Source organism: Tursiops truncatus, chromosome 12 (genome assembly GCF_011762595.2).
Source record: "Tursiops truncatus isolate mTurTru1 chromosome 12, mTurTru1.mat.Y, whole genome shotgun sequence".
NCBI classification, from domain to species: domain Eukaryota; kingdom Metazoa; phylum Chordata; class Mammalia; order Artiodactyla; family Delphinidae; genus Tursiops; species Tursiops truncatus.
In genome coordinates, this window is record NC_047045.1 from 59,478,534 (window position 1) to 59,491,969 (window position 13,436).

Below are 13,436 nucleotides of genomic sequence, written 5' to 3' on the forward strand. Positions count from 1 at the left end.
AATCTGAGAGTAATGATTCATCACAGCCTGCTGCTCCCAAAACGGATGGAAAGGTTTGTGCCACAGGAAGTTGCTAATCGCCACCTGTTTTGGACCTGCGGCAACAGTGATTTCATGTGGTTCAAACTACCCTTCTACTTTCTGCTGTTAGAAGTTTAGGATCGTGGTTTGCCGGGCTGCAGAAGCCCCTTTGAACTGGCAGTGTGCTCCCCCATTGTCTGAAGGTCCCCACTTCCTCAAAAGAAAAATAGGAACAAGCTCTCTTCCTGATGATTTCACTTGCAAATCCTTTATTTTGTTCGGATCCAACTCTGCCAAAGTTCATTGACTTCACCAACAGGAACTTCTGAAATGTCTGTTAGTTGGTGTCATAAACTGACCGTTTGCGTCCACCCCCCCAACAAATTCATATAATGAAATCACATCCCCCGTGTGATGGTGTTAGCAGGTGAAGCCCTTGAGAGGTGATTAGATCCTCAGGGTGAAGCCCTCCTGAATGCGATTCCTGCCCGTAGAGAGAAGACCCCAGAGAGCCACCTGCCCCTTCCACCATGTGAGGACACAGGACCACCATCTATGAACCAGGAACTGGGTCCTACCGGATCTGAATCTGTGAACACCTTGTTCTTGGACTTCTCAACCTCCAGAACTGTAAGAAAGAAACTTCTGTGGTTTTTAAGCCACCCAGTTGATGGTATTCGGTTGTAGCAGCCTGAACTAAGATGATATTGGGTGATGGTTAGGGCTATGGACCCTGTAGCCAGAATGCCTGGGTTTGAAACACTTCCTATCTGTGTGGCCATGAGCAAGTTATATGTCCTCTCAGGGCTGCAGTTTCCCTCACCTGCAAAATGGTGCTAAAATGTGCTGGATAGTTTTGGCTGGTGTTATCATCTCACGCCTGCAAGGTGGAGGCCCTATTGTGAGGGCAACGCCCAGTGCAGTGCTGACCCACGTCTTTAAATCTCTCTGGTCAGATGCTCACCTGTTCTTGGCCACTAACTCACTAAAAGAATGTCAATTCGTTCACATTCTCTATTTTCTCATTGTTCTGTCGCTTTCCGCAAAGTCCTTCATGTTTCCTGTCTACTATGTCAATCTGACCTGAATGGCTTCTCCAGGGATTATCAACTTAAAGTCCATTTCTACGAGCTCATCTGGATGGCTTTTCCTCCAGCAGTCCCACAGGTTCGCCCTCTGATCAACAGCTCTCCCTATTTCACACATCATTCTATTTTTTTAAACCTCACACACACACACACCACACACACACACACACACACACACACACACACCACACACACACACACACAAAATTTACCAAGAAACTGGGTTACTTCTGCGTTGCTGTTGGGAAGATTGTGAAATGATACAGCCACTCTGGAAACCAGCTTGGGAATTTCTATATGAGCTACTTCTTCAGGTTCTTATAAGCTGGGCCATTAACCAAAGTGACTATATTCAAAGACAGAGAAGAAAAGCCAAAGTCTGCGTTTGTCTGCTTTGACCACCCAGAATCCAAACCTTATGCTTTATTAAATGGAATTTGTTCATATGGAAGATCAATTAATGTGCAGCATCTGTTTGGGACATTTTTTTTTTTTTTTTTTTTTTTTGCGGTACGCGGGCCTCTCACTGCTGTGGCCTCTCCCGTTGTGGAGCACAGGCTCCGGACGCACAGGCTCAGCGGCCATGGCTCACGGGCCCAGCCGCTCCGCGGCATGTGGGATCTTCCCGGACCGGGGCACGAACCCGTGTCCCCTGCATCGGCAGGCGGTCTCCCAACCACTGAGCCACCAGGGAAGCCCTGTTTGGGATTTCTTGCTCTTCTGAATCAACTAACCAAAGTCCTGAGAGCTGCATTAAGACACATTCACCAGGTACAGGAATGGAAAAGTGTGGGCAGATCTTCCTTTCTTATGCAGTTTTTCTTTCCAATTAATAATGCTGTTTCACCTCAAGAATATTTGCTCTTTCAGAGAGTTTTCAGTGACACGCATGAAATTAAATCCTGCAGCTTCCTTACTACCAGACGGCAGTGCCACTTAATGCACATCCCTCTCCTCACACTATTCGTGTTTCAGATCTAGAGGTTGGACCCAGCTCTTAGGAATGGACACATCGACAACCAGGAAACTCTGATCTTTATCAGATAAGTAAATAAAACAGGCAAAAGCAAACCAGTAACAGCAAGAGAAAAAAACAGAGGAAATGAATATAGCCATTCATTTCACTTAAGTTCTGAAAGTGAAAAGTATTAGTGTGATGTTTGCAAAAAATTAATAAACAGAAATCTCAATAAAGTTGGGAGACCAGAGAGGAAGCTCTCACACCCTGCGAGGATAGCAGAGCCCAACAGGGAAAAGAAAAATTCATCTTCTTTCCTGGCAAGAACTCAACCAACGAAACACCATGGGCTGTTTTTTTGGGGTTTTTTTTGTTTTTTGGTTTTTTTTTTTTACGTGGGCCTCTCACTGTTGTGCCCTCTCCCTTTGCGGAGCACAGGTTCCGGATGCGCAGGCTCAGCGGCCATGGCTCACGGGCCCAGCCGCTCCGCGGCACGTGGGATCCCCCCGGACCGGGGCACAAACCCGCGTCCCCTGCATCGGCAGGCGGACTCCCAACCACTGCGCCACCAGGGAAGCCCCATGGGCTGTTTTTTTACCAGAGCCCTCCCAACTTCCTTTTTCCATCTATAAAAGTGTTCTCCTTCCCTTGCTGTGTGGGCACTTGTACAAACCCTGAATTGCAATTCTCTATTGATTCTAAATAAACCCATCTTTGTTGAAGAAATATCTGGCTGTCTATTTGTTTCAGGTCAATATGTTCAAATGAAATATATACCTACACTGGTTTTAATTCTCAAAAGAAAAAACCCTATTCATATTCATCCAACAACTGATTTCATGGCTGTCATTTTTTTTTTTTTTTTTTTAGCCTCAATGGTCAGCATGTGGGATCTTAGTTCCCCGACCAGGGATCGAACTGGTGCCCCTGCAGTGGAAGCGCAGAGTCTTAACCACTGGACAGCCAGGAAAGTCCCTCATGGCTGTCATTTCTGAAACATATAATAACATGACTTAACTGATTTGGTATTCAAATTTATCTTAAATGACAAAAACGTAAAAAATGATAATAATATACTGCTTTTTGTACTTGTGCTACTGTTGACCATGATCAACCAGAAATGCATTTGGCTTATTTTAGTACTGTTGATGCAATTGCACTAAACTATAAACCAGAAGTTATTACTGAACATCATGCTTTCTCAGATTGTCACCTATAAATAAACTGGGATTTGAAGTGGAGCTGCGGATTTTCTGAAAGAAACTAGTGCAAGTATTTTAAGAGTTGCTAGTTGTTCCTAATGAAAAACTGAATAAGTAGGCTTTTATTTCATTTGTTAGTACTTTGGATAACATTTTATTTTTTCTGTCTTAAGTATGTTGTTTCTTACTCTCCTGCGTGTTTATTTCACAAGTTGAGGACATATGACAGTGAGACCAAAGGAAAGCTAACTATCATAGTCTTTGGATCATTCCCTTTTGCTATGATCGTATATAAATAAAAGATATCGGTTTTACTTCTCACTTATTAATTGTACTTAATGAAAATTAGTTGGCTATGTCAGTATTTATTACCCACCTCTTTTGCCAGCTAGATATGAGAAGGTATGTTTAACATATTTAAATCTTGATAACTTAATAAACAATAGAATATTGCATTGATGTATGATATTTAATATTTATTGTCCAAATCAAATTTCCCTTGTAAAATATATGGGTTATTTGGGGAAAAAAACTAATCATGCAATTACGACACAACTCAGCAGTTGTATTCCTGGGCATTTATCCCAGAGAAATGAAGACATCTTCACACAAAAACCTGTACATGAATGTTCATAGCATCTTAATTTGTTTTACCCACAAACTGAAAACAATCCAGATGCACTTCAATGGATGAATAACCAAGCCATGGAATACTACTCAGTAAGAAATGAACTATGGACACATGCAACAATGTGGGTGGATTTCAAGAGCATTCTGCTGAATGAAAAAGGCAATCCCCCAAAATAACATACAATAGATTCCATTCACGCAGGATTCTTGAAATGACAAAATTACAGAAATGGAGAACAGATTAGTGATGGCCAGAGAGTAAGGAGGGAGTGAGGGTGAGAGAAAAGTATGGGCATGGGCAACTGAAGACTGGGAATCTTTCTTTATCTCGACTCTACCAATATATCCTAGTTATAATATTGTACTGTTAAGTGTTGCAAGATGTTACCATTGGGGGAACCTGGGTAAAGAGGACAGATGATCTCTGGGTATTATTTCTTACAACTGCATGTGAATCAACAATTACCTCAAACATTTTTAAAAAGTTTTAATTGAAAAAACGATTTGTGATTTAAAAAAATTTGTCCTTTTTATTTTTCCTTGGGATTAGTCTGTATGTCATATATGTATAGGTTGCAACGTGACCTTAACATAAAAGATACTTTTTAATTTATTATATTCTACATTCAGTCTCATTTTTTTAAAAGTGCTTTTAAATTGGGCACTTTGTTACATTTAGATGAATATAAATATATATAAATATAAACACATACACAGGTTTCCTTTGATAATTTTGACCTACCTTTTGGTTTCAAAAGGTTCAAAGTTCTGCTATTGTTTCTCATATTTTTAACTTTTTTTTTGTCATTTATCTTAATACTTCAAAATCATAAAATGAGGAAGGGGCAAAGTTGTTTTTGTACAAAGCGGCTTTAAATACACTGGTATCTACAGTAGGTACTGACAGCGGCATGTTGGGAGGGGGAACAAAAAGTTCTCTAGCCAGTAAGCCTGGAATCTTTGCGTTGACCTTGAACTAGTCTCAACAGTCAACAGCGCTGGTAACGGTAATAGGCTGACAGCCCTGAGTGACGCCGGGACGCCGGGTGGGAACGGTGCGAGCTCGGGCGCCGCGGCCCGGCTTTGAGCTGCGGGATCCCCGCGGTGCTTTAATAGCGGCCCCACGTGGTACAAATGGGAACTACAGGCACTCGGCGGCATCCTCGGCCACTGGGCGGACGAGGGGCGGCCCCGCATTAGCCTGCATCCTGCGCCCAAGGAAGGAAAGCCCTGGAGAGGGGCCAGGACGATTTAACCCGGGAGATCGAGGCCTGGCCCTTTCCGCAGTGCACACGAGTGCAGGGGGCTGCGGTCACACTCGTCCTGGTGCCGCTCCGGTAAGCAGGTGACAGGCCACTTGTGCTTGGCAGGCAAGGGACCAGCCTCTGGAGTTCTCAGGGCGAAGGGACTTGCGGGGAGGAGGAGAGTGAAGAGTTCATGGGAACTGTGAATATTCAGTTTGGGGAATTAATGCCAAACAGTCTTCCGAAACAGTCCGTGGTCCAGTTGCTGTCCATCTTCTCCAACCTGGGTATTGTGATCCTTTAAATTTTATTTATTTTTTCCTTATGGTGGTGTGAAAGGGCATGGTTTAATGTGCCTCTTCCAGATATGTTTCTCTCCCATTCTTCCCCGTTTCACTAAGAGGCACCAGTTGACCACCCATGCCCTCAAGCCAAATCCTAGGAGTCTTCCTGAATTTCTCTCCCCTTCTCTGTCCATTATCAGCAAACCCTGTTGGTTCTACTTCCAAACACATCCTTTTCTCTACTTCAGCACCACCTTCCTGATCCAAACCATTAATGTCTCTCTCAAAGCTTCCAAAGATTTCCCTCCACCCCTGGTAATCCGCATCCCCACTCACTTTGGCCCTGCAAACACAATGACCTTCCTGAAATATGAATCAAATTCTAGAATCCTCCATTCAAAAGCCGGCTCCTCTCCCCCGCCCAAATTCCTCTGTTTACTAGACTCCAGCCATGTGGGCCACGGCCTTCTCTTTGACCATGTCAAGCCGTTTTGCACATGCTAGGGAGGGCTCTCCCCTCAGAATGGCTGCCTCATTCTCATCCTTCAGAGCTCAGTTCAAGGCCTTACCTAAATGAGGATCCTCACACCTAATCAGCTCCAGCCAATTACTCTTTCATATCACCAGGTTTTTGTTTTTCATCATAGCATCTCTGCAAGATAACTAGAGATTCTGGTATTTATTTCTTGCTTGTCCCTTCCACTGGAATATTAGTTCCATAAAGACTAGACTCTGTTTATCTTGATCACAGCTAAATCTGTAAAATCAAGTGCAATGTCAATTCAGAGAAGGCATTCAATAAATATTTTTGAATTAATAAACAGATAAAAAACATTTCTTTTACTAAAAAGGGGTGGGTGGGTAAATGGGGCTACTACAGCATGAAAATGGACCAGGAGGTATGAGAGTTGCACAGCAGAGATTCACTCACTTCAAACGACAGCATGGATTTTACCTGAAGTCAGAGGAACCCCTTCCCTAACATAGAACAAGCATTCCTGGGGGCTCACTTGCTCTGGGAATGGGATACAACTATTGGGAGTACTTTTTTTTTTTTTAAATGATAGAACTAAAACAGAGACATTAAGGGAAATGAATAATATTATACAAAGCATTATTTATAAATCCAGATCCTAATTCACAGCATGTTACAAAATTGGAAGTGTTACGTAATATTATTCTTGTATCTTTCACACAAACAATAGTTTTAGAAGAGCTGATGGCCAGGGTATGCAATAGAGTTTTTCCATGGTAGGCTGGAATTTTGCCTTTTGAACAAAAACAAAAAAATCTTAGGACACAGAGAAAGCAAATATTTTAAAAACTGATTTCACAGTAATTATTATGTATATTTTGAGTTATCTTTATATTATTTTTAAGCATATCAAATCAATTCATTTCTTTCCCTGTTAATAAAAAGGGTACAGTCACAGAATCAGTGCCCTCAGAATAAAAAGTAAACAGAGGAAACAGGACACCCAGAGTCAGTAACATCCTCAGGGCCAAATCTGGTCACTCAAAACCAAAAACTTTTGTTGATTTTCAACAACTCTTCGCATACTTAAGGTTTCAAATACGGCTGGTTCAGCAGGCCAGCTCTTCAGGACAACAGTATGTGCAGCCCAACACAGGATCATCGAAAACTATGTTAACAATTTCAGGATGCTGGTGTGGAGTCCATGGAGTTTTGTACGTAAAAATTAGGAAAATCCTTCCAGCGATGAAGTTCAAGGCCAGGAGCATCCATCTCCCAGCCCCGTATCAGTAGGGATCCCTAAGGTAAGGCTACGTTTCATCAGGCAAGAGAGCAGTCCGTTCCTCCTCTGTGCCGAGGCTATTTTGAAGTTTAGATCTACGTTGAAGGAAAGAAGAGGCCAACCTCAATATTTCTCACCTTAAAAAAAAAACTCAGTACCTACATCTCTATCCAACTATTTCTGTAAATGTGCCTATCAAGTGATGAGGCTCAGAGTGCCCAGAAATCTCCAGAGTGGAAGAATGGATGTAAAATGGTGCCTTTTTTCCACTCCCACAAGCCAACTTTTAAAGGGAGGAAAAAAACTCAAGAATTGACCATACCTCCTTCTTCTCCTTGAATGCTCCAATAGATAAAACAAGCCCATCACTAGTCCCTTGAACACAATGAAAGGTACTGGTTAATGTCAATTATCCAAGTCACATTTCTCCATAAACATAAGGAAAATGAAAGTAAAAGACTAATTACTCACACTTGTCAGAGCCCAGAGACCCTGCAGAGCAGCTGCCCATTCAAAACCAATTTTCTCATACAGAAATCCTCCCAGCGTTGGTCCTACAAAAGCACTAACAATGAAAAGAAGAAAGAGGATTATAGTGCGAAAAAAAAGTTACTCCTTATAGGCTGCATGACTGCTTCAATTCATTATATTGAAACTATAAACACTAACGAAAAAAGCCAATTCCTGGACAGAGCATTAGGTGTAAGAAAATAATTCTACCTGATAGTGATGATGTTTAAAATTTTTAAACAATCCTAAAATTATAACTGCTTCTGAAAAGTTGGTGCCTTATATGAAAATTTTTAAAAGATGATATGCATTCAAAAGAACCTTTATATTATTCTCTCTACTCTTCTAGCTATTTGTATTTAAAACAACTCAGTACATACTTAGTGATGATAGCTACATGGCCAGCATACAGTTATCCCTCTGTTATAATAGAGAGTTAAAAATAAATACACAAATGAATGAATAAATGAATACATTTTCAAAACTGAGACAGGATCCTGTTAAAGGAACTTTAAAATATCACTTAAATAAGACAAAGTATATGAGACCATTTTGATTATGTATTAAAACTGCTGGTATAACCATTGATCTTGAAGTCAGACAGCTGGATAAGAACTGTAGCTCTGCCCTAAATGAATTACGTGCCTTCTGGCAACTCATCTGACCTCTCGGTGTCTCAATTTCTTCATCTGTAAAATGGGGATAGCATTTTCCAACTTGCAGGTGTGAATGAAATTCAATAGCTACTCACCCAACTGACCACAGTGCACCAAAGAGACCTGACACAAGTCCCAAGGTACTTAATCCTTCTTCAAATCCATTTTCACTGCAAAGAGAAACGAGTGTGTCTGTGGTTAAAAAGGAAACCTGAGTGAAACAAAAGAATAGTGTATGGTATAAAAATAAACCAGGGATAATCTGGATAAACCCAACAGCAAGAATACTCCATTTCTAAAATAAAAAGCTAATCTCACTTGAAGATATTACTCTAGTAATATTTCCTCCAGGGTTTTCTAAAAATACTTCTACTGCATATATAGGATACAATATTAAGAATCGTGACCCACTTGCATTAAATGTTTATTAAAGTATATAATTAACTAAGAAATTCTTCAAATGAGATGAACAGGTAGAGAGAACGATGGGCAACCTTTAGAAAATACAGAGGCAGCTCCGCATTGCTTTGAGGCTTGTTGAACTGACAACAGCAGAGCCATCAGGGTTCTCCCTGCTCAAGTTCACTTTGTGTGCTTCATCTTTATGCCTATTAAACAAAAGACTGATGGCCAAGTGACAAAGATACATTTGGCCTTCATCCCCATTTCTGGCACACAGCTCCTAAAACCCGTGGAATTTCTTAAGTGATGAAAGCCATAAAAAAAAATGTCTTTTGTTATGTCAACGAGATGACTTTGGGACTAGCACCCACGTTGCCTGGAGAACCAACATATGATTAGAGGGCTGGAACTTCAAGGCCCACACATCCCTCCCCCATAAAGAGAGGGGGTGGGGGTTGAATCAACCGCCAATGGCCAATGATTTAATCAGCCATGCATATGTAGTGATGCTTGGGAAGCCAGATGCTTCCATGTGCCATTGTGCTGGGCCCCAAACTCCACAAGGACAGAGGCTCTGCTGCTTGGGACCTTATCGCCCTGTATATCTTGTCATCTGGCCGCTGATCTGTATCCTTTAATATCCTTTGCAGTAAGCCAGTAGCTAGTGAGTGAACTGGGTTCCTGAGATCTATGAGCTGCTCTAGCAAATGAAGAGAACCCACGGAGGGGGTCGTTGGAACCTCTGGTTTACAGCCAGTCGGTCAGAAACATAGGTAACAACCTGCATTTGAAACTGGCATTTGAAGCAGAGGCACTCTTGTGGGACTGAGCCCTTAACCTGTGGGATCTGGTGTTATCTCCCGGTAAATAGTGTCAGAATTAGTTGAATTGCAGGACACCCAGCTTGGTGGTGTGAGGGAGGAAAAACCCACACATTGGAATTGCTACTAGAATCCATTTACCTGGTCACTCTGTGCCCTTGTGTGGACCTCCTCTATGAGAGGGAAATGATGCTGAGGACTTCCCACTGTGCTTTGCCTTTATTTTTTTAATTTATTGAAGTATAGTTGATTTACAATGCTGTGCTAATTTCTACTGTACGGCAAAGTGCTTCAGTTATACATATATGTGCTCTGGCTTTTCAGAAGTATACCTGTACCGAGGTATAAACTAAGCCAAGCCTCTGGCCACAACCCATTTTACCTACCATTGTATTAACATTACTATATATTATCATTTATATTATTGTACTTTTGCTTATACTATTTATATCACAATATTGCATGACACGAAATCATGAAGATTTAGTATTGTAAAAAAATATCCAACATCCTACAACATTGAGAAAGTCAAGGAAGCTTGTGATGTTTATTGCTAATCACGATACAGTTCTTCAAGCCATGGAAGTAACTTACTGTGCACAGCTGAGAATCTCTGGAAAAGTTGAAATTAAACTCATTCCAGCAGAGATACCATTTATGACTAATATCAGCACCAACAACCAGAGCTGACTGCAAGAGAGTTTGGGAGAAAAATTAACATTTAAAGAGACAGCAAAGCTTCACACCAAGGAGGGCGGGCAGGATCTCAGACAAGTTCGCTTCACGGATGACATGACTAGTCTGGTCCTTACCCCCATCTGATCCCATTTTGTTCAGTGAAAGCACCTTTTAACTCCTTACATTTTTGAGGGGGGCCAACGATCAATTTCTCCTGCTATCCCAATATCTTTGGTCACACATGTCACATGCCCAGAGTCGACCTGCTTTCTTATCACCATGTAAAAGCCTTTCAAAGTTGGTTAAAATGTCAATGTTGCTCCTTCAAGCACTTGGCTTTGAAATTCCACTGACTGAAAAATGGCAGAGACGGAAAATGGTAAAGGAAGTGACAGGAACCTGCTACGTGTTCCATGTCGGGCCCTACGTCAGTTACTTCATATCCATTATTCTACTGAATGCTTGCAGCAACCCTGCCATGTAAGTCTGTTAAAAATGATTAAGGAAGACAATCTAGGTGATACAAACAAACTTTATTTAACACTTCATGAAGTGGATGGTCTCATTTTGGAGAACTGAAAAATGGGATAGAAGGCAGGAAGCTTTGACAGGATAAGGAAAAAAAAAACAAGGAAGAGGGGCTTCTCTGGCGGCGCAGTGGTTGAGAGTCCGCCTGCCGATGCAGGGGACACGGGTTCGTGCCCCAGTCTGGGAAGATCCCACATGCCGCGGAGTGGCTGGGCCCGTGAGCCATGGCCGCTGAGCCTGCGCGTCCGGAGCCTGTGCTCCGCAACGGGGAGAGTCCACAACAGTGAGAGGCCCGTGTACCACACACACACAAAAAAAAAACAAGGAAGAGAAAAACAGGTAATATCTGATTGTCTGGGGCTACGCAGTCCATCTTGTTTGGGGTGAGCGGCCCACAGTTGGTGGCTTGGCGTTTGGGGGTGACTGGGTGACGGGATAGGCTGCTTTTCTGGTCAAGAGGAGCATTTACAGGGACATGAAAGTTTTCTAAGTTTTGGTTTGCTGACATGGCACCCTGGGCTGCAGTCACTCTGTCTTGAGCCTAGAAAATTATTTCAACAGTACTATTATTGGCTTTTTTGGTGGATAAGAAAACTGAGGCTCTTGGAAGTTAAATTATTTGCTCAAGTTCACATACCAAGGAAGGGGCAAAGCCCAAATACAAACCCAAATCTGAAAGACTCTGAAATCATTCCTTTATCCATATCATGTTTTGTCCCAGAGGTACCTAAAAAGCTCTAAGTAGCTCATTTTATTTTAGAAAATAAATGATAATAAACAAGCTTGAGCTTCCCTGGTGGCGCAGTGGTTGAGAATCTGCCTGCTAATGCAGGGGACACGGGTTCGAGCCCTGGTCTGGGAAGATCCCACATGCCGTGGAGCAGCTAGGCCCGTGTGCCACAACGACTGAGGCTGTGCGTCTGGAGCCTGTGCTCCGCAACAAGAGAGGCCACGATAGTGAGAGGCCCGCGCACTGCGATAAAGAGTGGCCCTCGCTTGCCACAACTAGAGGAAGCCCTCACACAGAAACGAAGACCCAACACAGCAAAAATAAATTAATTAATTAATAAACTCCTACCCCCAACATCTTCGTTAAAAAAAATAAAAAATAAACAAGCTTTATTAAGTAGCTACCATATGCTAAGGATGATACAGAAACAAAAATGATCTAGTTCCCTCCTCAAGGGGCAAGAAGGAATAGAAAAAACAAAAGTATATTCTAAGAACTATCAGCTAAAGGTAGATAACAAATGCTACTTTTAAAATAAAGTACAGGACTTCCCTGGTGGAGCAGTGGGTAAGAATCCGCCTGCCAATGCAGGGGACACGGATTCGAGCCCTGGTCCAGGAAGATCCCACATGACGTGGAGAAACTAAGCCCGTGCGCCACAACTACTGAGGCTGAGCTCTAGAGCCCACGAGCCACAACTACTGAGCCCGTGTGCCACAACTACTGAAGCCCGTGCGTCTAGAGCCTGTGCTCCGCAACAAGAGAAGCCACCGCAAGGAGAAGCCCACACACCACAACAGAGAGTAGCCCATGCTCGCCACAACTAGAGAAAGCCCGCGTGCAGCAACAAAGACCCAACGCAGCCAAAAATAAATAATAAATTTTAAAAAAATTAACTAAAATAAAGTACAAATGTGCAATTGAAATACAAAGGGAGAATAAGCATTTTTATCATTTGATTCAGATTTTATGCATTCCTGTTTGCCTAGATCACTGCTAGCATCCAGTAATACTGTCAGTAAAACAAACAATTCAATATAGTCCTAAATCTGGTAATTATTTAAATAAGATTCAAAGATACTAAGCATATCAGTGTTACACCAAAAATTTTTAAAATAATTCCTAATGTTATTTTGCCACAAATTCAAAAGAAGAAAAAAAATTACCTCTTAATGTGCAAGAATGGGGCAGGTCCTAAGAGCATGTAGCAACCTGCTGTGATTAAGTTTCCAAAAACGAGAAGCCATTTCCTTAGATGCTGATAAAGAAAGACCACAGAAACTCTTAGAGGTAAAGATCTTCCATAGTTCAGGAAAATAACGAAATCATTGAAGAACACAAGTCATGATATTAAAAAATCCAAATACATTGGAGAAAGCAAAATTTTACATGTAAGAGAAAACAGGTAGATGGTAAACACAAAAGCAAGTGCAATATACCCCAAGACAGGGGTTGAGCAAAGGACAAGTATTCCTTGGAAAGGGATTGTCTTGTAGATTTTGCACATGATAAACTGTTCCAAATATAACAATTTAAAAAGCAGTCACCACAAGGAATGACCAAGTGGATGCACTATCTAGAAAATTCACATTATTAAAAAGTTCCAAATAAAATGTTTCCTTATAAACTACTCAAACACAGGCTAACAGTTATAGAGGTACGGTATCTGTTCAGTTATATTAGGCTATGCCTTAACACTAAGTTACAAACACTGTTTAAGACACTTGTTTTTTTCCACCTGGATTACCAAGTAACCTCCATGTGATAAGTCTTCATAAGTATATACCCACATCTAATTAAGAGGGGAAACACAAAAATAAGCACTAAAGTCATAGAAGCTTGAGACCTGGCTAACAGTACTAGCTCTGTATACTAGTCATCTGGACTGAATGGTTTAGACCTAGTTAAAGGAGACTAGAAAGGATTT

General features: G+C 41.7%; 1 protein-coding gene across 8 annotated transcripts in view; it reads right to left on the reverse strand.

Moving 5' to 3' along the window:
* Positions 1 to 6,246: 6,246 nt before the first annotated feature.
* SLC18B1 (solute carrier family 18 member B1) overlaps positions 6,247 to 13,436 on the reverse strand; it is a 45,351-nt gene continuing 38,161 nt past the window's right edge. For 7 of the 8 annotated variants that reach the window (XM_073789607.1, XM_033867746.2, XM_033867747.2 and 4 more), the window contains 6 exons: positions 12,676 to 12,767; positions 10,168 to 10,263; positions 8,446 to 8,520; positions 7,656 to 7,749; positions 7,507 to 7,559; positions 6,247 to 7,279 (listed from right to left, as the gene is read on the reverse strand). In XM_073789607.1, the coding sequence (XP_073645708.1) occupies positions 7,213 to 7,279; positions 7,507 to 7,559; positions 7,656 to 7,749; positions 8,446 to 8,520; positions 10,168 to 10,263; positions 12,676 to 12,767 (477 nt within the window). In that variant the 3' untranslated portion in view covers positions 6,247 to 7,212. The remainder of the gene's footprint in view (positions 7,280 to 7,506; positions 7,560 to 7,655; positions 7,750 to 8,445; positions 8,521 to 10,167; positions 10,264 to 12,675; positions 12,768 to 13,436) is intronic. The other variant, XM_033867742.2, reaches the window with a different exon arrangement.